The following is a 26,660-nucleotide window of genomic DNA, read 5'->3' on the forward strand; positions in this document are numbered from 1 at the left end:
CTAAAATGATAAGTATTTATTAATCTAGAAAGTTTTAAAAAGTTAATGAAAATTTGATATCAGTATGTGTAAAAATTAATGATTTTTTCTAGTGCACTATTGAAATTGCTTAGGACAAACTGGCATCCACATGGTTTAGAAAATTTAAGGTCCTGATACTTAAATTTTGCTGTGTACAACTCACTCAAAAATCACTAATTTTGGGCCGAGAGTTTGGCCCTAGTGGTAGAGTGCTTACCTAGCATGCACAAAGACCCAGATTTGATTCCTTCGTACCACATACATAGAAAAAAGCTGGAAGTGGTGCTGAGGCTCAAGTGGTAGAGCTCTAGCCTTGAGAAAGTCCAAGGACAGTGCTCAGCCCCGGAGCTCAAGCCCAGGCTTGGCAAAAAATAAAATCAAATAAAAAATCACTAATTTTTCAAACATGTCCATTTTATTGAATTTTGATTTTACATAAAAACTCAGTATTTGTAACATTAAAATCCTTTCTATTAAGATTTCCAATATAATCTTTGACTTTTATGTCTCATTTTTATTCTAACTTGATTTTGATGTTCAAAGAATATTAGAAAATCTAAAGTGATATTATAAACACACTATAAAGTACAAGTTTATTAGAAAGTTAGTATTAAGAATAATCAAACATGTAACTACTGCATTTGAAATAAATAAGTCAGAGGTATTTTAATTGTTAGTAAACAAAAATTCAAAATAGATGCTTACATACAATATGATTCTTTATCTTTTTTTTCCTTTTCCTTTTTTTTTTTTTTTTGGTGGATGATGGGGCTTGAACCATGGGCCCTGTCCCTGAGCTCTTCAGCTCAAGGCTACCGCCCTACCCTTAAGCCAAGGAGATAAGAGTCTCCGCTTCTTTTGTACCGTGGCTGGCTTTGAACCTGGATCCTCAGATCTCAACCTCCTGAGCAGTTAGGATTACAGGCATAAACCTCTGGGCCCGCCTGAAGATTCTTTGAGTTACAAATAGTTATGTCTGCTTTCATGTTTTGTACAAGAAGGAAAAAGAAAGTTAATTATGAGACTACAAAATCTCAAAGTATATATTTTTTTTTCTAATTTATAAAGTGAGACTTTGACTATTTAGGATCTATCCAATTTCCTCCAAATCTCCCTAAGTAAAAAATGAAGTTTAAAAAATGAAATACTACAGGTGTGATAAACTAGTCTCTTGATTTCAGTAATTAAGCTAAAACTTTAATGCTTAAATACACATATAATGATAAGTAAACATGCTCATTCAGCACAGTCTACCATAGATCTGAAATTGAACTCAACCTATTTTTTTGCTTTTGTAGCCTCTACTAGATCAGTACCCCAGCTTTGCTTAGATTTTTTTTAAAAATTAAAGCTGGTATTCTATTGCTTAAATCAAATCTCCAGTTCTGTTTTTTGTTTTTGTTTTGCTGGGGAATTGGAAATAAAGAGTCTTGTAATTTTGTGTGCTTGGGATTGTTTCACACTTGGTCTTTAGATCTCAGCCTTCTGAATAAATATGATTCTATTCCTGAATGAGCAGTACATGGTCAAACTCTGGGAAATCCCAGAGATTCACTTACCACTATTCAAAACAAATGTAAAACAGACTCTTATTCCAACATTTTGTCTTTTCAAGGCTCAGAACTACAGAAATACAAATGCTACCGTATGGAAAATTCCAATAAAATGTGCTCAACATTTATCACTTCCCAATTAAGTATAAAGTATTTATTATAGAGAAAAGATAAAAATATTTTCCTTGAGAGAATTTGTTTCAGATATCTGTTAAGTGTCTCGAAAATTAACAAATAAGACACTTCCCCTAAAGCAGACTCTAAAGAGTGAAAATTCAAATATAGATAAACACAATTATATCAATCACATTTGTGGTACATAGAGAAAAAATGAATAGTATCTGGTTCTAAAATATGAGTTTTTAACTCATGAGTCTCTTTGAGTGTTTTCCAGAATGATACTGAAATCATAAATGGCCTTATCTTTTAGATGTATCCTAGTGCTTGCCTGACACCTTTTAGAAAGGAATGTCTAATTCTACAGTACCTGACTAAATATAACTTCCTGTCTATCAATTTTAGTAACTGGCATAGATTATCTGGTTTTACCACTCTATTTAGACCTATAATTTATAAATTAAAAAGTGTATCATAAGAAGACTTTTACTCCATTTGTTTGTATACTGAAAACAGGACATAAACATTTAGGGATTAAACAGTAACACTGAAAAGTTTAGATAAAAATGTTAGGCTAGCTGATCACCAGTAATTCCTAGCTACTCAGGAGTCTGAGATATGAGGATCATGGTTTAAAGCCAGCCAGGGCATGAAAGGACATGAAAGCCCGTGAGACTCTTGTCTCCAACTAACCACCAGAAAACCAGAAGTTGCCCTCTGGCTCAAGAGGGAGGGCAGTAATTGCCCTGAAGCGATCAGGGCCAGTGCCCAGGCCCAGAGTTCAAGTCCCACACCAAAAAAAAAAATGTTAGCCCATTTAAAAAGGTGAGGGCTAATCAAAACACATAGTAAAGAACACAGGCAATATTCTGAATGATATTTAGGTTCTGCTGAATTGTTTGGAACCATTATGACTCACTAATATATAAAAACTGAAGCAATAGAGAAATAGATTTTGCAACATAGTTAATGGTAATGTCACTCTCCATGTAACTAGTATTTATAGTTAAATTCGGTCTTGGCAGTAAAGTCACAGAAGACTATTCAGCAGAAAAAAATTCAAATGTGTTGTTTAAAAAAGTCAAGATAGATTACTGAATTATTTTTAGTGGACTTTATTTGAGGATGGTTTTCAAACAAATACCAGATGAGCAATTTTCTGGATGTTCTAATACAGGTTAGCAATATCATTTTTCCCTAGACATGAAGATAATGCATTTCTCCAGAGATGTCCATAAATTGGTTCGAAAGAAAGTCATTGATGATGTAACACTCAACTTTTAATATGACAGAAGTCACTGACTGAACAGGAACACCTGATAATCTAATTACCTGAATATGTCCTGTAAGAAGATATAAGTCTCTCCCCCCAATTTTCACTTGTATGTCCTGGGTCTGAATCTACAGAATGAGAAGAGACAGGAGAAAAGAACAAAGGCACACCAAGAGAAATGCAGAATTCAACCAACCAACATTTTTCAAAAGACTTAACAGGCAATGACCTATCACTGCTTTCAAAAAAGGTTGCTTTAAAGATTTAGCTGAAAGAACACTTGAAACACAGGTTTGGCCAACACCTAAGATTTTAGTTTCTTCTACTGAAATTATCATAAAAGTAGAGAAATTTGACCATGTAAAAAAGATATTTTTTGGCCAGTCCTGGGGCTTGAACTCAGGGTCTGAGCACTGTCGTCGGACTTTCTCAAGGATAGAACTCTACCACTTGAGCCACAGCACCACTTCTGACTTTTCCTATGTATGTGGTATGGAGGAATTGAACCCGGGTCTTTGTGCATGCTAGGCAAGCACTCTACCACTAGGTCACATTCCCAGCCCTGACCATGTAAATTATAGGAATAGGCAATATTGATGTTGCTTATTAAAACATGTAGTCTCTTTTGATGTAATATTTTTGATTAATGGATAAATAGGCAGTAATACTACTGTTTGGAATTTATCTTTAAAAGGCTTGAACCATACTTTTTGTTCTCTAAATGCCCAAATTATTCAAAAGACAAAAAAAATACAATACCATCCTAGACAATTGATCATTCTATAACTGATATATATTTCAAATGGTATGATTTACTACAGTGATCACTACTAAAGACATCTGAGTAAAAAAAAAGCCTAAATCAAAACAAAGTTCATCCATTAAGACTACAGAATTCTGCCTAGCAATGTATGACAGAAATAAGAATTACTAACTTAAGTGAGACGGCAGATACTTTCACTTTTCTACAACATGCCACTTTAAGTCACAGTAGTTACTCTGATTTTCATAGTCTCAACTTACTAACACATATATCTCTTCCCAGAATCATTATAGATTATTTATGACATCAGGTAAGTATAAACAATAAAGTGCTGGAGAAAAAGAAAAAAATAGAGAACAAGTAAACCCCAAACAGTATCTAAAAAATTTTAAGGTAAGCCTAAGAGTTTGATAATGAGAAGATTTACTCAATCAAAATGGAATCATTAACAAAATAACATGGTGACTAATTCTAAAGGAAGTAAATGGATTAGATAATAAGCTAATTAGATAATAAAATTTTCAATGAACACATTCAAACATTGAATACATTAAAGCTAGCAAGTATATGAATTTCAAGAAAAATACATGAAACATTTTATGTAAAGATAAGCAAAAATTTAAATGATTTCTATAGATTACAAGGTAAATAAAAAGTGTTAATAAACAACAAGTCTGCAAAGATTGAATTACATTGTTTTGTGGGTGCCCAAAGTATTCAAAAGATGAAGAACTACAATATAATGCTAGACCACATATCTTTTTATAAATTATACATTTCAAATGGTATTAAGTAGTTTATTTGAAGCAGACCACATTACTGAACAGATTAAGTTCAGTCAATACAATAAACTTTTAATTAATTATATCCTTAATAGAAAGTTTGACAGTATCCAAAACTTCCTCTGGAAATATCCAATCCACTCTGATTCCACACACTCTTTGGCTTTAACCAAAGCAAGCATATTTACATTTGGGGCACCTGAATAGGTGTTCGATCTAATTTAGGAGCTAGAAAATTAAAGCTTCCATATTCTGTCCACTTATTACTTACTATATAGAGATTACACTATATAAGGCAACTGCTATTGAGTCTAGGTTGTAAAATATGACAAGAGAAATAAAATAAGAAGAAAAATATCAAAATGAGCTTTTTTTAATGTCTACATTTTGTTTGAAATTTTTATAATAAAATACCTGAGGGAAACAGAAGTCAACCTGTAATAAATGACTTTCATGAAAATCAACAGCAATGATAACTTTTTTGGGGGGAGGGGGAGCTTGTGGGGCTTGAACTCAGCCTGGGTGCTGTCCCTGAGCTCTTCAGCTTAAGGCTACCACCCTACCCTTAAGCCAAGCCCCACTCCAGTTTTCTAGAGGTTAATTGGAGATAAGACTCTCATATCCTTTAGTGCCAGGGCTGGTTTTGAACCCTGATCCTCAGATCTCAGCCTCCTGAGTAGCTAGGATTAAAGGCATGAGCTCAACAGCAGTGATTCTTAATAAGAACTGAAGAAGTTACTTCCTATGAAACACAGCTCTCTTTGAAAAAATGTTCTTTTCAGCGGGGCACAGTAACTCAAACCTCCAGCCCTAACTATATGGACTAGGAGATCATGGTTACCGGCTAGCCTGAGCAAAATAAGTTCAGGAAACTATCTCAATCAATAGCTGGGTGCTGGGAAAAGTAGTGTATACTTGTTACCAGTTACATAATAAAGCACATGTAGAATGATCATAGCTCAGGCATAAAGACTCTCCCTTGAAAATAACTTACAGAAAAGGGAGCTGGGGAAGCAGCTCAAGTGGTAGGGCACCTGCCTAGCAAACATGAGGCTCTGAGTACAATCCCCATCCAGTAGTGACAAAAAAAGAAAAAAAAAGTTCTCTCCAAATTTGTTGAGTCACATTAATTTAGGCAAATTCTTTAATGGCATCTTAAAATCTCAGTCAAAGCAGAATTTCTAAGGCTCCATAGAAAAGATTTAATTTGAAATTTCAAGATGTTCTACAAATGCAAGTGGAAACAGATTATACTGTGCCTCTTTGAATTTTCTCATACCACATTACCTAAAAATGACAAAACACTACAGTAGGAAGTTATAAATGCTTACTGAGAAGGCAATTTTAAAAAAGTAAAGGATACTTTTACATTCTATCCACTTAACAGTATCTTTTTCATTCAGTTGCATATATTTATCGCTGTAGATTTATCAACTGTCTAAAAAATGTACCCCAAATGTTATGTGAAATTAAAGGACATTCAAATTGCTGGCTTTGAAAGTAGGTCTGATTATTATTGAGAAACATGAATAATTACAAAGTCCTGCACTATTTAAATAGAGAACTCAGGGTGTGACAAAAGCAAAGTTTGCAAAAATGATCTTATTATTGCTCATAATAAAATAATTACATATTTAATTTGGAAGCTCAGAAGATACTCTGTGTTCAATACATGCATATTAAGGGATTATGACTTTTCCAATGCCATGCTACTAGAAAAACATATGATTTTATGACAATGAGATAATAAAGTTGACTTTGTTAGAAACTTAATTATTAAAGATGATGAAAGTTATTACAAATTACCGACTATACTTAACACTTGCAAATGTTTATGTCATTAACCCAATATATAATCTTCCCTTCACACCATTAATACCTCAATTATAACTAAAGGTATGATATAATTTGTTAAAGTATTTAACTTTTCAGACTCTCCCTAACTTAACAAATAAAATGTAAGCAGCAGTTTCTCAGGAGATTGTTTCATCAACAAAAGCCCTTGTCTCAATAGGAGGAATACATTTTTGTTGTTGGTCTCCCTCTACTACTTTCTGCTAAGAATTCTGTAATTCTGTGACTGTAAAAAAAACAAAACCAAGAGAAAGGGTATCAATGTTTGTGAAGTTATGCATTTTCTATCTGGTGAATATAATGTAACCCTTCTATTAATCACAATAAAAAATTATTTTAAAAAACCCAAACAAACAAAAAAACTTCCGAAGTCTATCTAAGAGGCAAGAACAGCAAGGTGGAAAATAATCTCAAATTTCCATCAACTCTGGATTACTCTCATTTGTCCTTCTCAATGCAATAGATTCCCATACATTTTCCTACAGCTTTATTTTCTTTTTGTGCTCATCATGGGGGTTTAAACTCAGGGCCTTGAGCAAGGTGGAAAATAATCTCAAATTTCCATCAACTCTGGATTACTCTCATTTGTCCTTCTCAATGCAATAGATTCCCATACATTTTCCTACAGCTTTATTTTCTTTTTGTGCTCATCATGGGGGTTTAAACTCAGAGCCTTGAGCTCTTCTGCTCAAGGCTAGCATTCTACCACTGGAGTCACAGCTTCACTTCCAGCTTTTTGGTGGTCAAGTGAAGATAAGACTCTCACTGATTTTTTTCCTACTCAGGCTGGCTTTGAACTGCAACCCTCAGATGCCACCCTCCACAGCAGCTAGGATTACAGGCATGAGCTAATGGCACTTAGCTGTACTACGTTAAAGAGGGTAAAGTTTTCCTTCATTTGATTTACTGTAACTTAGCAATATCTTGGTTTTAAGTGATAGGTCTTCGCTGGTTTTGTGAGGGTCTTGTCATTATAAACAAAGCTGAGAAAAAAATCCTTTTTTTTTTCCTTTGCTGGTACTGGGATATGAACTTAGGGCCTCATGCTTGTTGGCCAGGTACTCTACCATATGAGCTATATATTCTAACCCTTTGGCTTTTAGTCATTTTGAGAAGTAGGAATTTTTGTCTGGAGCCATTCTCAGATCACAATCTAACTATCAACAACTTCTACATAGCTAGGATCATATATGTACTATCACAGCCAGCTGGTTTGATAAGATGGAGACTTCATTATTTTTTCCGTAGGCCAGCCTTGAACCACTCACTGTGTTCCTAATTTCTGCTTCCTGAGATGAACCAAAGGCATGAACCACTGCGCCTCATGAGATGAACATTCTTGAAGATATGTTTTGTTGTCATCAATAATTATAAAAAATAAATACCAAAATAATCAGTCAAGAAAAAAACTTAGTTTGAGATATGTGCTATCACATTTAATGCCAACGAACTATTTCTACAATTGAGACCAACTAGCATCATAGCCTATTTCTATTTCATGTTCTAGGGTAATAAATCTATTAATTAATACAGACTATATTTTGTTGATTACTGCTTTGTATGAGTGTATTGTATATGTCTTGTGGCTTGAATTCAGTATGTATGTGCATGTGCATATGCCATATGTGCTGTGTGTGTGCATGACGATGCACAAGTCTTGGGGCTTGAACTCTGGGCCTTGAGCATTGATTGTCCTTAAATGTTTTAGCTCAAAGCTAGTGCTCAACCATTTGAGCCACAGGTCCATTTCCAACCTTATATTTTTTTTTGCCAGTCATGGGGACTGAACTCAGGGCCTGAGTACTGTCCTTGGGCTTTCTCAAGGCTAGAACTCTACCACTTGAGCCACAGCACCACTTCCAGCTTTTTTCTATGTATGTGGTACTGAGGAATGGAACCTAGGTTTTCATTCATGCTAGGCAAGCACTCTTACCACTGGGCCAAATTCCTGGCCCCCACTCCCAACCTTTTTATAGTTAATTGGAGATAAGACTTTCACAGATTTTCCTATTCAAGATGACTTTAAATTGCAATCATTAGATCATGGCTCCTGAGTAGCTAGGGGCCTCCAATGTCCAGCCTTGTTAATTTCTATTGATAATTTTTTCATTTATTTCTCTGCCAAGTAGAATTCTATTGTTCTGAATAATTGATCCAAAGCATATGTCAATTTTCTTATTTCACTTTTTTCACAATTTAATTTTTTAATTTTAAATACTTTTTTTTTTTTTTTGCCAGTCCAGGGGCTTGAACACAGAGCTGTGTACTATCCTTGGGCTTTCTCAAGGCTAGCACTCTACCATTTGAGCCATAGCACCACTTCCAGCTTTTTCTGTTTATGTGGTACCAAGGAATCAAACCAAAGGTTTCTTGCTCGCTAAGCAAGCACTCTATCACTAGGCCACACTCCAAACCCTTTTAATACTTTTATTATTATATGTATTTATAATTTTTCCCCTACATCTTTATCATTGTTATTTCAGCTAACAATTTTAAACATAGTACACTAATATATACACTATTATAAAAAGGAACAATGTCAAATATATCATCTGATGCTATAATTATCTCTTACTGGAAAGTTGAAAACAGCTAAATTGCAAATGATAGTTTGCTTTTAGACCTAGGGAAAATTTTAATTTACTAATATTTTCAAGTTGGCCTAACAAGAATAACTTTTACTATCTTTTCTAAGTCAGAGATCAGGACTCAAACTTAGTATGTGATGCTTTCACTTACTGGCTAGTGCTCTACTAACAGAACTTATGCTTCCAAGCCCAAAAGTTAGTTTTAAATCCATCAAAATTTTATTTGGTAGAGGCATACTGAATTTTCTTTATCTTTTTTCTTTTCTTTTCTGCCAGTCCTGAGGCCTGAATTCAGGGCCTGGGCATTGTCCTTGGGCTTTCTCAAGGCTAACACTATACCACTTGAGCCACAGCACCTATTCCAGCTTTTTCTGTGTACTGGGGAATCGAACCCAGAGCTTCGTGCAGGCTAGGCACTCTACCACTAGACTACACTCCCAGCCCACATACTGAATTTTCTAAAAGTAATGAAGTTTAAATAAAATGTTAATATTATAAATAAATAATAAATTTTATAAATAAAATGCAAATTTTAAATACACTTAAAAAAGTAAAATCAATATTCTTAAAGAAAGTGGCTACATCCCATTAAATGGAAAAATGGGAAAACTTATTAGGGAAAATAGTACATAATGCAATTATTAAAATATGAATTATAGCCAGGTATGGTGGCTCATGCCTGTAATCCTAGCTACTCAGGAGGCTGAGATCTGAGGATCATGGTTCAAAGACAGCCCAGATACAAAAGTCTGTGAGACTCTTGTCTCCCATAAACCACCAGAAAACCAGAAGAGGCGCTGTGGCTCAAGTGGTAGAGCACTAGCCGTGAGACAGCGCCCAGCCCAGAATTCAAGCTCCATGACCAACAACAACAAAAAGAATTTTTTGGTGGTACTGGTATGTAAGTTTTGTGAAACAAAGTACCATGAAACAGCATCTGAGCAATTGATTTAACTTTATTTTATTTGGTGGTACATAATTCTAATTCATTTATAAAGCTATTCTCTGATGTGCAAAAAGTCCATAAAAATTCAGTAACTTTTTCTAAACCTACTAACCCCTTGTGATCTGTGTTAGTAAAAACATTTTCAACATTGGAATGCTTCCCAATAAGTTCTGAAAATAGCAAGAGATTTTTTTTTGGTGGGTCATGGGGCTTGAACTTGGCCTGGGCGCTGTCCCTGAGCTCTTCAGCTCAAGGTTACTGCCCTACCTTTGAGTCAAGCCCCACTTCCCGTTTTCTAGAGGTTAATTGGAGATAAGAGTCTCAGATCCTTTTGTGCCAGGGCTGGCTTTGAACCTTGATCCTCAGATCTCAGCCTCCTAAGTAGCTTGGCGTGCAAAAGATTTTTGTGTATTGTTATACTGTGATATGAACTCAGATTATTGCACTTGCTAGACAATTGTTGTACTACTTAAGCCACTTAAGCCAAGTGACTGAAAGATTTGAAATGAGTATTAGAGAATGAAACAAAATTAATTTTTTGTTAGAAACCACATATTAGCTGTTAAATAATGAAAAATCTGAAATATTGAAATACACTTATTTCCCTATGATTTGTTAAATGGAATAGTGCATATGAAAGAAAAAAATTCGCAGTATGAAAGTCACTAGATTTTTACCAGAAAATGATACATTTTCTACCTGTGTCTGAATCTCGTTCTTCATTTCTTGATGGACTAATGGTAAAGGGAAGTTTACGTTTCATGGATGATTTCTCTTTCATCTCCTTGCTCACATCATTTCGGTCAAGTTTTGGAGTTTTGTTGTAGGATCCAATCTTGTCTTTACTCTATTAAAAAATGAATGAAACTATATCAGTATTACCTAGGAAAATGCTCTCTACTAAGGAAGATTTCAAACCAAAAATAGATGGATAATACAATCATCATACTGATTGTCTATAGAATGAATTCAAGAATCTCAGCAGGCCACACAAAACTATAATGAACTTACCTGTCTAATGTTATAGACTAATTAGTATTGATTTTTGTGTAGGCTCTGGGACTTGAATTCAGGGCCTAGGCATTGTCTCTATGCATTTTTTGTTCAAAGCTAGTGCTCTACCACTTTAGCCACAGCTCCATTTCCAGTTGAGTCTCAAGGACTTTTCTGACCAGGCTGGCTTTGAACTTTTATCCTAAGATCTCAGCCTCCTGAGTAGCGAGGATTACAAGTATGAGCCACCAGTGCCCAGCCAGATTTATTTTGTAGTCATAGGCTACATGACCACTTACTATGTCCTACTGTAATAGAGTTGTATATATTTCATACGCATTTTCTTTTGATTAGCCCTGCTGGTCAAATGTTTATCCTTGAGAATTTCTACTATAAGGCTACTTCACTATTCCCTAAGTAAAACTGATCATTCCTTTTATCTCCCCACCCCTGACAGACTATTCAAAACTTTTATTAGTGTATTTTTTACAATGGTAAAACAATCTTCAAATTACAGTCCCTAAGACCATTTCAGGGGTTGTAAAGTTTCAAAGTACACACAATTTAACATTACAAGGTAATTATATATTACCAGCGTCTCAAATGTATATATCATCATAAAAATGTTCCAGTGTCAGAAAAAACGACATCGACCCATTTGTTAGGAAATGGAAAAACTTAGAAAAAATCATATTAAGTGAAGTAAGCCAGACTCAAAGGAACTTAGGCTCAATGGTTTCCCTCATTTGTCATAATCTGTAGAAACCTTGGGCTCTACTAGCAGAGATTTGCAATAGAGCAAAACCTTGATACATAAGGCCATATAGTATGAAGCTAATTGAAAGGACCTCCAGGATATTGAAACAAAAGCCATATAATGAATGATTGTTGTCCTTAATATACTATATTATCTCTCATCTCCTTTGCTGTCCCTTGGTTATATCACATTGTTACAGTATCTCACTTTGTTTTCTGATATATTGGAAATATTTGTATTTGGGTATTTGAAATTGGATAGTGGGGGGGGAGGGCAACGGGGACCAAGACATGTGAAAGGGTATCAATGTATGTGAATTAATGCACCTTCTGGCAAATATCATGTAACCCTTTTATTAATTACAATAAAAAATATTAAAAATAAAAATAAATTCATAAAATTTAAAAAAATGTTCCAGTGTAAACTACTTTAAATTTGTTATATAAATCTATAAAGCAGATAAAAGAACTTTAAATTGGAAGATATTCCAATGTTGATCAAAGATGACTAAGAAATTTAATACCTGCTTATCTACCTTACAATTAATACCAAGAAAAATTCTAAGTTTATAAGAAATTGACATCAGACAACAATGTGGATCATAGGAAAAAATTTCAGGGTACTCTAATTGTTAACCGTGAATATCTTTAAAGAAATATGGCAATACAAACTCTGTTATTCTCTCATAGTTTTATAACACATGATTGAATGGAATAACAATTATAATATTCTGTAATTGGGTTAATCACAAATAGATTTTAAAATGGCAGCCGGTACTGGTGGCTCATGCCTGTAATCCTAGCTACTCAGGAAGCTGAGATCTGAGGATCAAGGTTCAAAGCCAGCCCGGGCACAAAAGAACCTGAGACATTTATCTCCAATTAACCTCTTGAAAACGGAAGTGGGGCTTGGCTCAAGGGTAGGGCAGTAACCTTGAGCTGAAGAGCTCAGGGTCAGCCCTGAGGCACAGGGATAGAGTGGTAGCCTTGAGCTGAAGAGCTCAGGGACAGCGCACAGGCCAAGTTCAAGCCCCATGTACAATCTATATTATATAAGTAGAACAAAAAGTAAAGAAATGGACCTAAATTGGAATAAAGTTGCTATGTTTTACTGAAATCAAACCAATATTAACCCCCAAATTTTAAGTTTTTATGATGTCTAGATCATCTAAGATTTTAAAATTCAGACAAAATAGCACACTGAAAAATATTTAAAACCAAAGAAACAATATGTAAGAACAAAGAGCAAAGCAGCAAACAAAAATTAGTAGTAGTATAGATTGAATTATGCACTGTAATTACTTTGCAAAGGAACTGAGTATGTCCAATAATCTTTATATGATCAGGCCTTCTTATAGACTATTTTTCTGACACAGGTTTTATAGTCTTATAAAAGTTCTCATATGTTTAACCTGCACAGGTGTAACTCACATGAGGAAGTCCAATACTGCTCAAGTATCAATTAATTATATTTCCTATAAGGAAGGAAAAGAATTATTCCCATAATTTGTATATTCCCTTTTTTCATGCAATATTTCTACTGCCTAAATGTACAACATCACCCAAGCATATTTGAGATACAATTAAAAGCTACCTAAGGAAAAACCTGAACAAGGACACAAAAAGTTCTGAGTTCCTGAAAGGACTGGGCATTCCACCACAGAACCCTGACTGTATGTCTCATTGGCATATGTCTTTTTTTATTTAAAAAAAAATCTTGTGGGAAGGGAAATGGGGACCATGACATGAAAAAGGGTATCAATATTTGTGAAGTAATTTACCTTCTATCTGGTGAATATAATGTAACCCTTCTATAAAAAATATATGAAAAAAATCTTGTATATTGATATATAGAAATAAGGTACCTATTACCTTATATACATAACTGTAACCCCTATGTACATCAAATTAAAAAAAAAAACTTTTATCCAGTTGACACAGGTGACAGGAGATGAAGCTCTTTCTCCCTGTAAAGTTGCTGCTGTACAATAATGCCTTTATCAAGCCATGTCTGAATTGTACAAATGCAATACAACAGTCTGGTTAGAATGGCAGTGTCACCAGCTATTGCGGTACATTTTTAATAAAAAAAAATTCCTCCAAAAAATTAGTAGGAGTCAGAACTAAAAGGTAGCAACTGCCAATATAATCAGATTAGAAAAAGAAAAATTCAAGTGCACATGACCATATATAATGGAGTATATCAAAATGAACTCCAAGGATTGGAAACAAGGGGTTCTTTTTATGTTCTGTTTATAGTTATTTCTATTTTGTTCTTTCTGTTTTAGTTTTCTACATTGTCTTGTAGAATTGTCTTGTATTTAAGCTTATCTGATCTCTGTTAGGGGAAGGTAATCACAGAAACAGCAGGACAAAGGATAAACTACTGCAACAATGATAGTCACTTGACCTGTTCTTGGGTGGGGGCTGCACGCAGTGGCTTATGCCTGTAATCCTAGCTACTCGGTAGGCTGGAGGCTGAGATCTGAGGATTGTGGTTCAGCCCAGGAATGGAAACCAGGTCTTTGTGCATGCTAAGCAAGCACTCTACCATTAGGCTAAATTCCCAACCACTCGTCTCCAGTTAATCACCAGAAAACTAGATGTGGCACTGTGGCTCAAGAGGTAGGGCAGTAGCCTTGAGCTGAAAAGCTCAGGAATAACACCCAGGTCCAGAGTTCAAGTCCCACTGACAGACAACAAACAAACAAACAAAACACCACCACAAGTACAACATCCTGGGTTTGATCCCTAGTACCAAATGGAAAGACAAAAACAAAAAACAACAAAAAAAAACCCCACAACTGAGTGAGGGAGGTTGGAGGGGGAAGCAAGAGAAAATGAGGTATGTGGTAACTATTTAAAAACAAATGTACTGTGTATTGGCTGGAAGTTTGACCTAGTGGTAGAGTCCTTGCCTAGTATGCATAAAGATCCCGGTTTAATTCCTCAGCACCACATACATAGAAAAAAGCTGGAAGTGGTGCTGTGGCTCAAGGGTAGAGCTCTGGCCTTGAGAAAAGTCCAAGGATAGTACTCAGGCCCTGAGTTCAAGCCCCACAACTGGCAAAAACAAAAAATGTACTGATTGCCTTACTTTTGTAATGAACACTTCTCCCTCCTGCCTGGTTTATCACCTTTTCAATAAAAAAGAAAAAAAAGAGAAAAGAAAAATTTAGATTAGAAAAAGTTAAATTTTTTTAATTCACAGATAACATGATCCCATATGTAGAAAATTATAAGAAATCACAAATTTTAGAACTAGTAAAAGATCATGCCACAGGATCACTATATAAAAATCAAAACTGTCCAAATAGAAAAGAACAAACTAAAATACAATTTAACAAAAGAAGTACAACATCTATGTAATGAGAAGTATAAACTAACAATCTGAGGAACTCTGCAAAATATCTACATTAGCTACACGTTTATGTATTATTAAGATATAAGTATTCTACTCAAAGTGATTTGATGTCAAGATTCAATAAACTTCCCATCAAAATGCCAACAGGCTGTTTTGGCAAAAACTGACTTGCTGATGTTAAAATTTATTTGGAAATAGTAAGAACAATTTTGAAAGGAACTCAGTTTGAGATTGTATACTTTTTGGGTTTTGAAAGAAGATTTCAAGTTGCCTGGAGTTGGTGTGGGAACTAACTACAAATAGTTAACCAGGATCTTTTCACAATGAAAAAGGATTCATTCTAAAACTAAACTGTGGTGATGGCTTCAAAAATCTGTTTGATATGGCTGGGAATTTGGCAGTGCTCAGGCCCCGAGTTCAAGCCCTAGGACAGGCAAAACAACAAAAAAATCTGATCTATTTTCAAGAGGAAAATAGAAAAGACTTACAATGAAAACAGTAAACAAGAAATAAAATCAAAGATAATGTGTAAAAACCAACTGGACTACCTACAGTGAAATAAAATTAATGACAACTACAAAAGTCCTAATGAAGGTTCTGAGTTTCTAACTTAAATAGAAATAGAGAAGGACTGGTAGAAAGAATCACTGATGGGCCCTGACCGTAGCCTAGAGGGAGAGTGCTCCCCTAGCATGCACAAAGACCGGGGTTCAATTCCTGGGCACCACATACATAGAAGAAGACAGAAGTGGTGCTGTGGCTTAAGTGGCAGAGCACGAGCTTTGAGCAAAAAGTGCCCAAGGACAGTGTCCAGGCCCTGAGTTCAAGCCTCAAGACTGGCAAAAAGAAAAAAAAAATCACTGAACACTAGTAAAGACAAGTAACAAAAAAACTGTTATTGTTTCCTGAGTACCTATGATGTATACCTATAAAGTATAATGTATCATTCCACTGTCATAATTTCCATCAATAGCCAAACATCTCTTAATTGTGCTGTTTAGTAATCAGGTTCATCTCAGAGAATGAAAAAAAATAGAAGTATCCTTGGAAATTTCTTTTTTATTAAGATACCTGTAAACATACATAAGTTGTATAAGGGGGCATTTCATTGTAATGTTTTCATAGATGTACATGAAGTATCTTGAAACTCCCTTCCTCCTGACATTTCCCTCCTCATTATTTGTTTTATTTTTATATATGCAAAGTGCTTGTCAAATTCACCCTCATTCACTCTATTTTTCATTCACTCTCATCTTTCTACTACTGTTTTTTTTTTTGGCCAGTATCACTGTTTTTGTTATCAGTATAATGTGAAATCCAATACTGTGATACCTCCAGTATTTTTTTGTCTAGAAGTTTTGTTATTTGAGAACTATATGAATTTTAGGGTTGATTTTCTATTTCTGTAAAAAATGACATTGGGATTTTGCTTTTAATTGGAAACTCATTGCATTTATGAACTACTTTTGGTGGTTAGGTCACTTTCATAATTATTAATTCTGTCAAACTAGATACAAGTGAGGGCTTCTCTGGTACTTCTAGTCCTTTCTTCAATGTTTCATAGTTTTTGTTGTAGAGATTTTTTTTTTCTTAAGGCTATTGTGAATGAAACTTTTTCTGATTTCCTTCTCTTTCTTCATTGTTGGTGCAAATGTCCATTTTCATATGTGGATTTAATATCTTGCTATATTGCCCAAAATATTTATCAAATCTAGAAGTTTTTGGTGGAAGTTTTAGAGTCTAGTTAAATAAATTTAAAAAATTGTATCATCTGAAAATAATAACTCAATTTCTTCCTTCCCTGTTGGAATCTTTTATTTCTTTCTTCTGTTTTATTGCTCTGGGAAGGAATTCCAGTACTTTAATTAAGAGTGGTAAATATTGGAAATCTTTGTCTTGTTCTTGACTGTAAAAAAAACAGTTTTCCTCAGTATGATGATGGCTTTAGGTCTACCATACATAACCTTTATTTTGTTGAGATATTTTCCTTGCCTTTCTAATTTCGTTAGAGTTTTTAACATAAAAGATGTTCAATTTTGCAAAGGCCTTTTCAATAGCAATGGAGATGGTTATATGTTCTTTTGTGTCTTTGTGTTTTGTGTTATGTAACATTTACTGACTTAAATAAACCTTCCTTGAATATATAAAATGAAATCAACTCAATCATGGTTGATATGGTCTTTTTTGTTTTGGTATTTTACTGTCGGGATAATGTATAGCGGAGTTATAGTTACATTCCTCAGGTAATGGGGGCATTGTTTCTTGAACCTTGATACCCCTTTCTCATGTTTTTGTTCCCCTCTCTCTCCCCTCATCCCATCTCAATCATCTTGCTTTTCCCCTTTCCTTCCTATTTCAAATAAACAAACATATATACAATATATCAGGTAACAAAGTCAGATACAGTAACCACATGGGATTAAACATAAGGGGAAAAAAAGAGAAAATAACTTCTCATAGTACACTAAGAACAATAATCACAAAGATAAATCTTTTGTTTCCATCTCCTAGATTTCATTTTGTTCAGTCTCATCCTGTATGACCATATGTATATAGCTTCTGAGCTATTGTGACCCTCTGCTAGGAGAATCCTAGATGTGTACTAAGTATTACAAATGAGGAAAACCATGAAGCCTATGTTCCTTTCAGTCTGGCTTACTTCACTTAATAGAATTTTTTTCTAAGTCTTTCCATTTCTTTATGAATGGAGCAATGCCATTCTTTCTGATGGCAGTATAGAATTCTATTGTATATAAGTACTACATCTTCTTGATCCATTCATCTTGAGGGGCATCTGGGTTAGTTCCATATCTTAGCTATGGTAACTAGTGCTGTGATGAATATCACTGTGCTAGTAGCTTTAGTATGCCCTTGTTTCTGTGGGTAAATGCCAAGGAGTGGGATTGCTGGGTCATAGGGGAGCTCTATGTTTAGTCTTTTGAGGAACTGCCATACTGCTTTCCAGTGGTTGAACCAGTTTACATTCCCATGTATGGTCTTTTTAAACATGTGCTAGATTCAGTTTGCAAGTTCAAGTCCCTGGGCTTTCTTTTGCTTAAGACTAGTGCTCTGCTATTTGAACTACAGTTCTACTTTGGCTTTTTGGTGATTAATTGGAGATAAGAGTCTCACGGACTTTTTTTCCTAGAGATACAACAAGGCAATAGAATAGTCATGTGGTGAAACCTCTGAGATCTTCAGAGATCACACTGGTGGTATGTACTCAAAAGGGATAGCAGAAGCTGGTTGGTGGTGGTTCATATTTATAAACCTAGCTACTCAGGTGGCTGAGGACTGAGAACTGATGTTCCAAGGTAGCCCATGGAGACTAATCCATCAAACTTTTTTTTTTTTGTGGGTCATGGGGCTTGAACTCTAAGCCTGGGCTCAGAGCTTTGCAGCTCAAGGCTATTGCCCTATCCCTTGATCCACAGCCCCACTTCCCCTTTTCTAGTGGTTAATAGAGATAAGAGTCTCACAGCTTTGTAGTGTCCAGGCGGCCTTGAACCACCATCCTCAGATCTCAGCCTTCTGAGTAGCTAGGATTACAGGCATGAGCTACCACGCCCAGCTAAGCCATGAAACTTTTATCTCCAAATAACCAGCAAAAGGTTAGAAGTATGGTTAAGGCAACAGAGTGCTAAAAAAAATGTGAGCAAAAATCCAAGTCAGAGTGCAATGCCTGGTGTTCAACTCTAGTGTAAAGGGGGGGGGGGGAGATATAGTAGGTACAACTCATTGCTAGGAGGTGATTATATTAGCTCTACCAAATGCTCCTTACCACAATATGCTTTCATCACAGATCCAAAGCAAATGGCCCAAGTAATTATGTGCCAAACTTATGAACCAAAATAAATCTCTCTTCTTTATCTCAGGTGTTTGTTATAGGTCATGGAAAGCTGACTCGCACATTTGATATCCATGCTACTTTTCATATGATGAGTAATTAATTATTCCAGTACAAAAATGTAACACAGATCTTGAATTACAATCATATACCTTTCTTCCATATGGTTTTTCTACCATATTGCTGTCACTGTCAGAATTTTCACTCTGAATTGGTTTTGTGAACCCAGACTTGGGCATTTTATAGCTGTTTAGCTAGTTTCTTCTTGTATCAGTCTTCTCATTCTGAATCTGTAAAGAATGGATACACAAGGATTATTTGATCACATTCACAGTAGATCTTACTTAAAAGTCTATGTGCCAAAATTAGTACAATTCTGCTTTCTCAGTAGTTTTGTAGGATTATTTTCTCAGAACAGCTATCTTAACCTAAACCAAGTTTTCACTTAACAATCTGAGTTTCTAATTAAAAGTTTTCTTGTTCAAATCCGCTCAGCTAGCCATCTTTAAAGTAGGAATATCTGTAGCTTTCTGGACATTCAGAAATAGTGTGGGTAGAAGCAGAGGCAAAACTTTAGGTTCTAGTGATAACTCGTCTTGGTGTAGAAGCTAATTCTTACGAATCAAAAGAACCTAATAGGTATGATTAGTAATTTTACATCTGATTTCCCATATTAAACCCTTCCTACATAAAGTCTATACAATAGTTTCCTTTCCTGAACACCTTTCCTTTCACTGAACACCTGAAGATACTTAGTAATTTTATCAACCTATTCATTGATATTTATATTATCCTGCAATGAACACTTACTGCATCATTTTCTTTGGTGTTTTGTTTGGTCTCTTACTTTATAAGCTCAATATGCTAAAGACTCTCTGATAAAATTATTTTTAGAGATGCTTATGCTTTAGTGATCTGGTAAGAAATTCTCAAGACTATACATATAAGAGAGAAGTTACAGGACAGAATTAATTTCATTTCTGATGATCTATCAGCCACATGTGGCTAAAGTTCAACTAATTAAATTTAATTTAAATTTTAAATTAAAATTAAATAAAATTAAAGTAGCCACTGCAATATATACCGTAGATATATATTTCTATTATTATGGAAAATTTTATTGGACAGTATTAGGCTAGAGTAAGATTTATAGCCAAGAGGAACATTATTTGAACCACAATCACAAGCAGAATAACTCATAAGCCTAATTTTAATTCCTTCATATTATATTTAACTGTAAATGAATATCATACATCCAAGCAACCTGTCATTCTAATTTGATTAAAACTTAGACAACTTCAACAGAGTCAAATTTGCTATGTTCCTCAAGTACTGATATTTAAATTTTTGTTTGGTTTTGACTGAAAAATCTGCACCTTACATAAGATGAATTAAATTATCAAAACTCAATGCTATGGACATGGTATTGGGAATACAAACACAACTACACAGACATAAAAATTTATGACTCTATAGACAATGCTTTACTACATAGATTAATATGTATCTATGACATACAAACCCACAGCCTAATTTTAATTATTTTCTAAAATCTAAGTGCCAGTGATTGTATATAGATTCCCTTCTTGAATACTTGTTTGTTAAACATGTCACTTGAAATATGATGTAAAAATCAATGTTAATAAATTCTTTAATAAAAAAACTACAGTAAACTGATCTGTATAGAACTACATCACAATATAATGCAACAGAAAAAATTGTCCAGCGTTCTGGTGTATAATACAACAGTAGAATCTTTACCTAGATTCCTTGGATTTGAGTCTAAGCAATCAAAATAAATAAATAAATAAATAAATAAATAAAAACACTGCCACAGTCCAAACAGTTCAAAGCTTTTCTTTTATGGACAAGAAAACAAACTTCAAGACAACAAGGAACTTTTTTTTAATTTTAAATTTAATATTACAGATGACTTAGAACTTACCTTGGGACCATTCAAATGGTTCAATTTTTTTATTATCATAAGCAATCATTTAAACACTATATAGTCCTCCAAGCAGGTCAAGTGTAAAGCTTAAAGAATTATAAGTTAGAGAAAAACAGAAAAATTCTGATTCAAAGAAAAACTGACCCACATAATAACAGACATCAGACTAAGTGATATTTGCAAATGAAGAAAAGCAAGTTATTAGTGACCTAAAAAGAAGTGTCATTTTCTAAGAAAATACCACTGGGTAAAAATATTAATGGCTGTATGTTAGAGAAGCTAATATACCCTTGGTTATCTTATTTGGAAAATAAGTAATAAATAGTAATAAATACTGGAAAAAATCATAATTATAGGCCAGGAGCATGTGGCATAGTGGTAGAGTGCTTGCCTAGCATGCATGAAGCCCTGGATTCACTTCCTCCATACCACATACACAAACAAAGCTGGAAGTGGTGCTGTGGCTCAAGTAGCAGAGTGTTAGCCTTGAGAACACCCAAGGACAGTGCCTAGGCTCTGAGTTCAAGTCCCAGGACTGGAAAAATAATCACAATTACATTCCAAAATTGTTATTTCAATTAACAAATTGTAACCACTAGCACCATCACCATATAAACTATACCACAAGAAATTTAAAAATTAAAATCATACTAGATAATAAAATTTAAAATGTACAAATAAAACAATAAAAAGAAATTCTCTTGGGTTATTTTTCAAAAACTTAGGGCGAAAATATGACAAACTATAAAATAACAGACCTAAGCCGACCATACACATCCAGTTATAGGAAACACAAATGGCTTAAAAATACCAACCAAAAGTCAGTCAGAAGCAGGGAAAAGAACAGACAAGAAGAAATTCACTTCAGATATAATAATATAGGTAAGTTAAATCAGTCCCTCAAAATGCTCTATCAATGTCATTCCAGTCAAAAGGTCAGAATGCTTTATTTTTAATTTTTTAAAAAACCAACAATTTCTAGAATGCATATGAAATTACTGAAGGAAATCAGACATAGTGACAGATATATGTAATTCCATGCAAGAGGATAATCAGTTACAGACCAGCCTGCTTATAGTTAGAGAAACCCTAATTTTAAAACAGAAATAAAAACAAAAAGTCTGGAGGCAGAGCTTAAGTGGTAGACTGTTTGCCAAGTATAAGAAGATCCTGGATTCAATCCTTGACACTAGAGGGTGGGGGCAATGGGAGCCAAGACATGAGAAAGGGTATCAATGTATGTGAAATAATGCACCTTCTATCTGGTGAATATAATGTAAGCCTTCTATTAATTACAATAAAAAATATATGAAAAAAAAAAAAGCTCAGGGACCTAGAAAGGTCCAAACAATTCTAAGAGAAAAGAAAACTGTCAAATCACATTACTTGTTTTCCTTCTATATTTGCTACAAAGACAAAAGAAGCAAAGCAGTGTTTATTAGTGTAAGTATAGATATGCAAATTAATGAAACTGAAAGTAAAATCCAGAAATACTTCTACACATACATCCAAATGATTTCAAAAAATGTGCAATAAAAAACAAACCATAAAAGGGAAAATTAGATGAAAGTGGAACTTTATAAATAAAAACTTACAGGGATGTAAAAAGAACATATCTGCAATCATATCTTTAAGAAAGGAGTAACATCCAGAACTGGTAAGATAAAATCAATTGTAAGACAATTAATTCTTACAAAAATTTAATTGCATAATATATAATAATTGGCAAAAAAATCATAAAAAGGTTGTTTAACCTCCTTAGTCACTAGGAAAATTTGTCAATGAGATGCCAACCATACACATTCATCAAAATGGATTAAAGACTAGGAAGAGGGGCTGGGAATCTGGCCTAGTAAGAGAGTGCTTGCCTAGCATGCACAAAGTCCTGGGTTCAATTCCTCAGTACCACCTACACAGAAAAAAAACCAGAAGTGGTAGTGTGGCTCAAGTGGTAGAGCTCTAATCTTGAGAAAGCCCAAGGGCAGTGTTCAGACCCTGAGCAAGCCCAGGACTTGCAAAATAAAATAAATTTTAAAAAAAGATTAGGAAGATCCTATAGATGGCAAGTATTTACAAAAATTGGAACTCTCATGCAGTTCTAGGAGGAAAGGGGGAAATATATAGCCATTTAATACAAGAAAATAGTCCGAGCTATGTTTTTAAGACTAAGAAGAGTTATTTATATCCTTCCATTCTTTACATGTTGGTGGCTATTACACTACTTATAATGTCACCTCTTTGCTCTAAAGGCTGCACAAAGGCATTAGTACTTGTTATGACTATTATCTTGTTTAAGCCAGCCAGCAACAAACTCTAATTGGATAGATTTTGATATCCAGCAATTAATGATAGTTTAAATATTTGATTCCTCCTTTTGATAGACATATTTGATTCTTTCTTTTGATAGACATTTATTCTTTTAAAACTAATACACTCTTGAAGCTGGGCATGGTGGCTCAATGCTTGTAATCCTAGCTACTCAGGAGGCTGCGGATCTGAGGATCCTGGTTCAAAGCCAGCTGGGGCACTAAAGACCATGAGACTCTTATCTCTAATTAACCACTAGAAAACCGGAAGGGGTAGGGTGGTACCCTTGAGCTCAGGGACAGTGCCCAGGCACAAAGTTCAAGCCCCACGACAGACACAGACACACACACAAAACAACAACAAAAACTAATACACTCTTGAGTACAATGGTGGACATCTATGATTTCAAATACTTGGAAGGCTGAGGAAAAAGGATCTTGAGCTCAAGTACAGACAATAACATCCACTATTACTTCTTATGAGCTAAAACCATCTATGTATGTTTCTAATAGCAACTTATTTCCAGTTTAACATTTTATAACTGTATGCTATTAAAATTTTCAGTCTTCAATTTATAGCAGGAAATATAATCTTGTTTCTTTAGGCTTGCACTATTTAATAATCTAAAATCATTTTATATTCTGCCAGTCCTAGGACTTGAACTCTGGACCTATGTGCTCTACCTAAGCTTCTTTTTCCTGAAGAGTAAAGCTCTACTACTTGAGCCACAGTACTATTCTGGCTTTTTCTGTGTAGATTATTGGAGGTAAGAGTCTCACAGAATTTCCTGATCGGGTTGGCTTTAAAGTGCTATTCTCACATCTCAGCCTCCTGAGTAGCTATGATTACAGGCATGAACCATTGGCACCCAGTTTTTTCTTTTGAGTGATGAAAAGATGGTGGGATTAGTGGAAACGGTTCCACAACATTGTGAATATACTAAAAACCACAAAAGAATTATATAAAGTAGTGATTTGTATGTTATGAGAACTTTATTTCAGAAATAAAGTATTGTTAGGGATTACAAGTTATCAATCCTCAAACTATTCAAGTATACTGAATAATGAACTGAGTAAATGAATGGTATATGAGGGACTTAGAGATTTCAAATAGATAAGGCAAAATCCTAAATTAGTGCTGGAAATGTTTGTAGCTGAATTAGGCTGATTTTATTACTATAATGGAGTATTGTGGCTGGTACCTACAAAGAAGAAAGGGCTAGCTAGCTAGTTACAAAGTTATAGAAGTTCAATTGTATGACTGGGACTCTTGATAAGAAAAGATAAAGGCATAAAGGCAGATGGCATTAAAATGGTGACACAAAGAAAGAAAGAGATGGAGGAAGGGGAGAGATTAATTGCAATACTAGACGGGAAGTGCAAGACAGTGATTAAGGAGCTGGGCTTGCTTTTATAGGGATTTTCTAGAGAATTCACACCAATCCCTTTTAACAGTACTCATACCTACCCAACCATTTATCATTAAGTTCTATCTTTTAAGTCTCACCAACTTCTAACATAAACTCTCGGCAGATCAATCTTCCAAAGCATAAACAATTGGGGTGGGGGACTAAGCCACTTCCAAGACATTAATAGTTACTTTTGGAGAAATGGTTGATCCTAGAACTAGGCAGGAAGCAAAGGAGTATACAGAGTCTTATATAATAGGAGTAATCTTCTCCTCCTCTTCTTTTCTTCCTCTGAGCCTAGGTGCTGTCCACGAGCTATTCAGCTAGAACTCTACCCCTGGAGCCACAATCCCACTTCCCATTTCCTAGTGATTAATTGGAGATAAGAGTCTCAAGGTCTTTTGTGCCTGTGCAGGCTCTGAACCTTGATCCTCAGATCTCAGCCTCCAGAGTAGTTAGGATTTACAGGAGTGAGCCACCACGCCTGGCTCATATAATAGAAATCTTGTACTAGAAAGATGTACTCAAAAAAAAAAGTACAGTAAGTCCATCCGATTAACAAGATTTATTGCATGTAGTCAAGCTTGGTATAAATTCATACATATACACATACATAAAATAAATTCCCTAGAGCACATTATCTGATTCACTCTGACAGTCCTGTGTTTAAATTGTTGTGTGAGCTGTTGAGTCATTTTGCAAAATCATTCCTCCCCCAAAACAAATGGTGTCCCCAAAACAGACAAATCTTAATGTGCTTAATTTGAACCACAAGGTAAAGGTTTTAGCTTTGCTGAAAACCATACCATTTGAAGCTGACCATTTGAAGCTGTTCCTTAAGAGTACTCTCCTAACACAGATACCCAGGATCTACTTGTACACATAAATTATAAATACAATAATGGTAAAAATGTTAGCATATGGGTGTCAGCTGAAAAAAACATCTCAATGGGTAAAGCCAGACAAACTTAAAGTATTATCAGATTATATCCCAACATATAAACACCTTTGAGTTCACTGTTATAAACAACTGAATAAGTAAAGGGAATAAATCTTTCATGAAGAACACTGATAATTTACATAGATGTTCTACTCCTAAAAGGGTGCATATAATTCCCACTTTAAGTTTGAGCTAAAGCATAGTGACTTCCAAATGCAGGTGGAGAAGATTAAGTATAAAGTGGAAAAAACCTCAGCTTAAAGATCAAAATTAACATCAGGCCACCAGATATTGATGGCTCACATATGTAATCTCAGGCATTTGGGAGGCTAAGAACTGAAGGATCATGGCATAAAGTGAACAAGGGCAGAAAGTTCATGAGGCCACTTCTTAATTTACAGCTGGATGAGATAGTACATGTGTATTATCATAAATTACAAAGGAAACTGAGATGGGGAGAATTGCAATTTTAGGCCAGCCCAAGCAAGAAAGTCTGAAAAGATTAATCTCAAAGCAAAAAAAAAAAAATTGAGTGTAGCTATAATGAGAAGCCTAAAATAGGCAAATCAAGGTCCAAGTCCAAGTACATACTAGTCAAGAAGACCTTGTTATCAGAAATGACAAGTGCAAAGAGGTTGAAGCACGGTTCAGGTAAGTGTGAGGTCCCAAGATCAAATTCCAGCACTGACAAAGAAAATTAACATCAGTAGTGAGGTGACACTGATATTATGTACTTTTGATGCTCTAAAAATGATATTTTACCATTTTGTTCTTCCTCCTTAAATCCCATAGCTATGAGAAAAAAAAAACACAAAAAGACCAATTTCAATAGTAGGGTACCCTACAAATACCTAAAAGCAATCTTTATCATTATCTAGATCATAAAAAATAAAGAAAGCCTGAAAAACTGTCATAGCCACGTGCAGTCTAAGAATATATGTTAATTATAATGTGATATGTTAGATGGGAAGTCCAAAACATTAAAAGGATTATAAGTAAAAAGTAGGGAAATCTGAATAAAATGTACACTTTAATTAATAATCATGTAGGTTATTTGTGGTAAATGATCATAATGTAGTAACAGAGGAAACTGGCATAAGGTATACAGAATTCTCTATTTTTTAAAATTTTTATTTATTGTAAATCTAAAACCATTTAAAATGGTTTATTCCCTAGGGAAAGGTCATGAGTTTAGAATCA

The 26,660-nt window shown here is 34.6% G+C and overlaps 1 protein-coding gene across 3 annotated transcripts in view; it reads right to left on the bottom strand.

The window, feature by feature from the left end:
• The window catches only part of Ankrd12 (ankyrin repeat domain 12), a 118,884-nt gene that overhangs the window by 78,394 nt on the left and 13,830 nt on the right, over positions 1–26,660 (bottom strand). For 2 of the 3 annotated variants that reach the window (XM_090353526.1, XM_090353527.1), the window contains exons 2-4: positions 19,010–19,147; positions 10,597–10,744; positions 3,024–3,092 (exon numbers count right to left, since the gene is read on the bottom strand). In XM_090353526.1, the coding sequence (XP_090209652.1) occupies positions 3,024–3,092; positions 10,597–10,744; positions 19,010–19,096 (304 nt within the window). In that variant the 5' untranslated portion in view covers positions 19,097–19,147. The remainder of the gene's footprint in view (positions 1–3,023; positions 3,093–10,596; positions 10,745–19,009; positions 19,148–26,660) is intronic. The other variant, XM_090353528.1, reaches the window with a different exon arrangement.

Source organism: Megascapheus bottae, chromosome 19 (genome assembly GCF_031878675.1).
Source record: "Megascapheus bottae isolate mThoBot1 chromosome 19, mThoBot2.hap1, whole genome shotgun sequence".
Taxonomy (NCBI): Eukaryota; Metazoa; Chordata; class Mammalia; order Rodentia; family Geomyidae; genus Megascapheus; species Megascapheus bottae.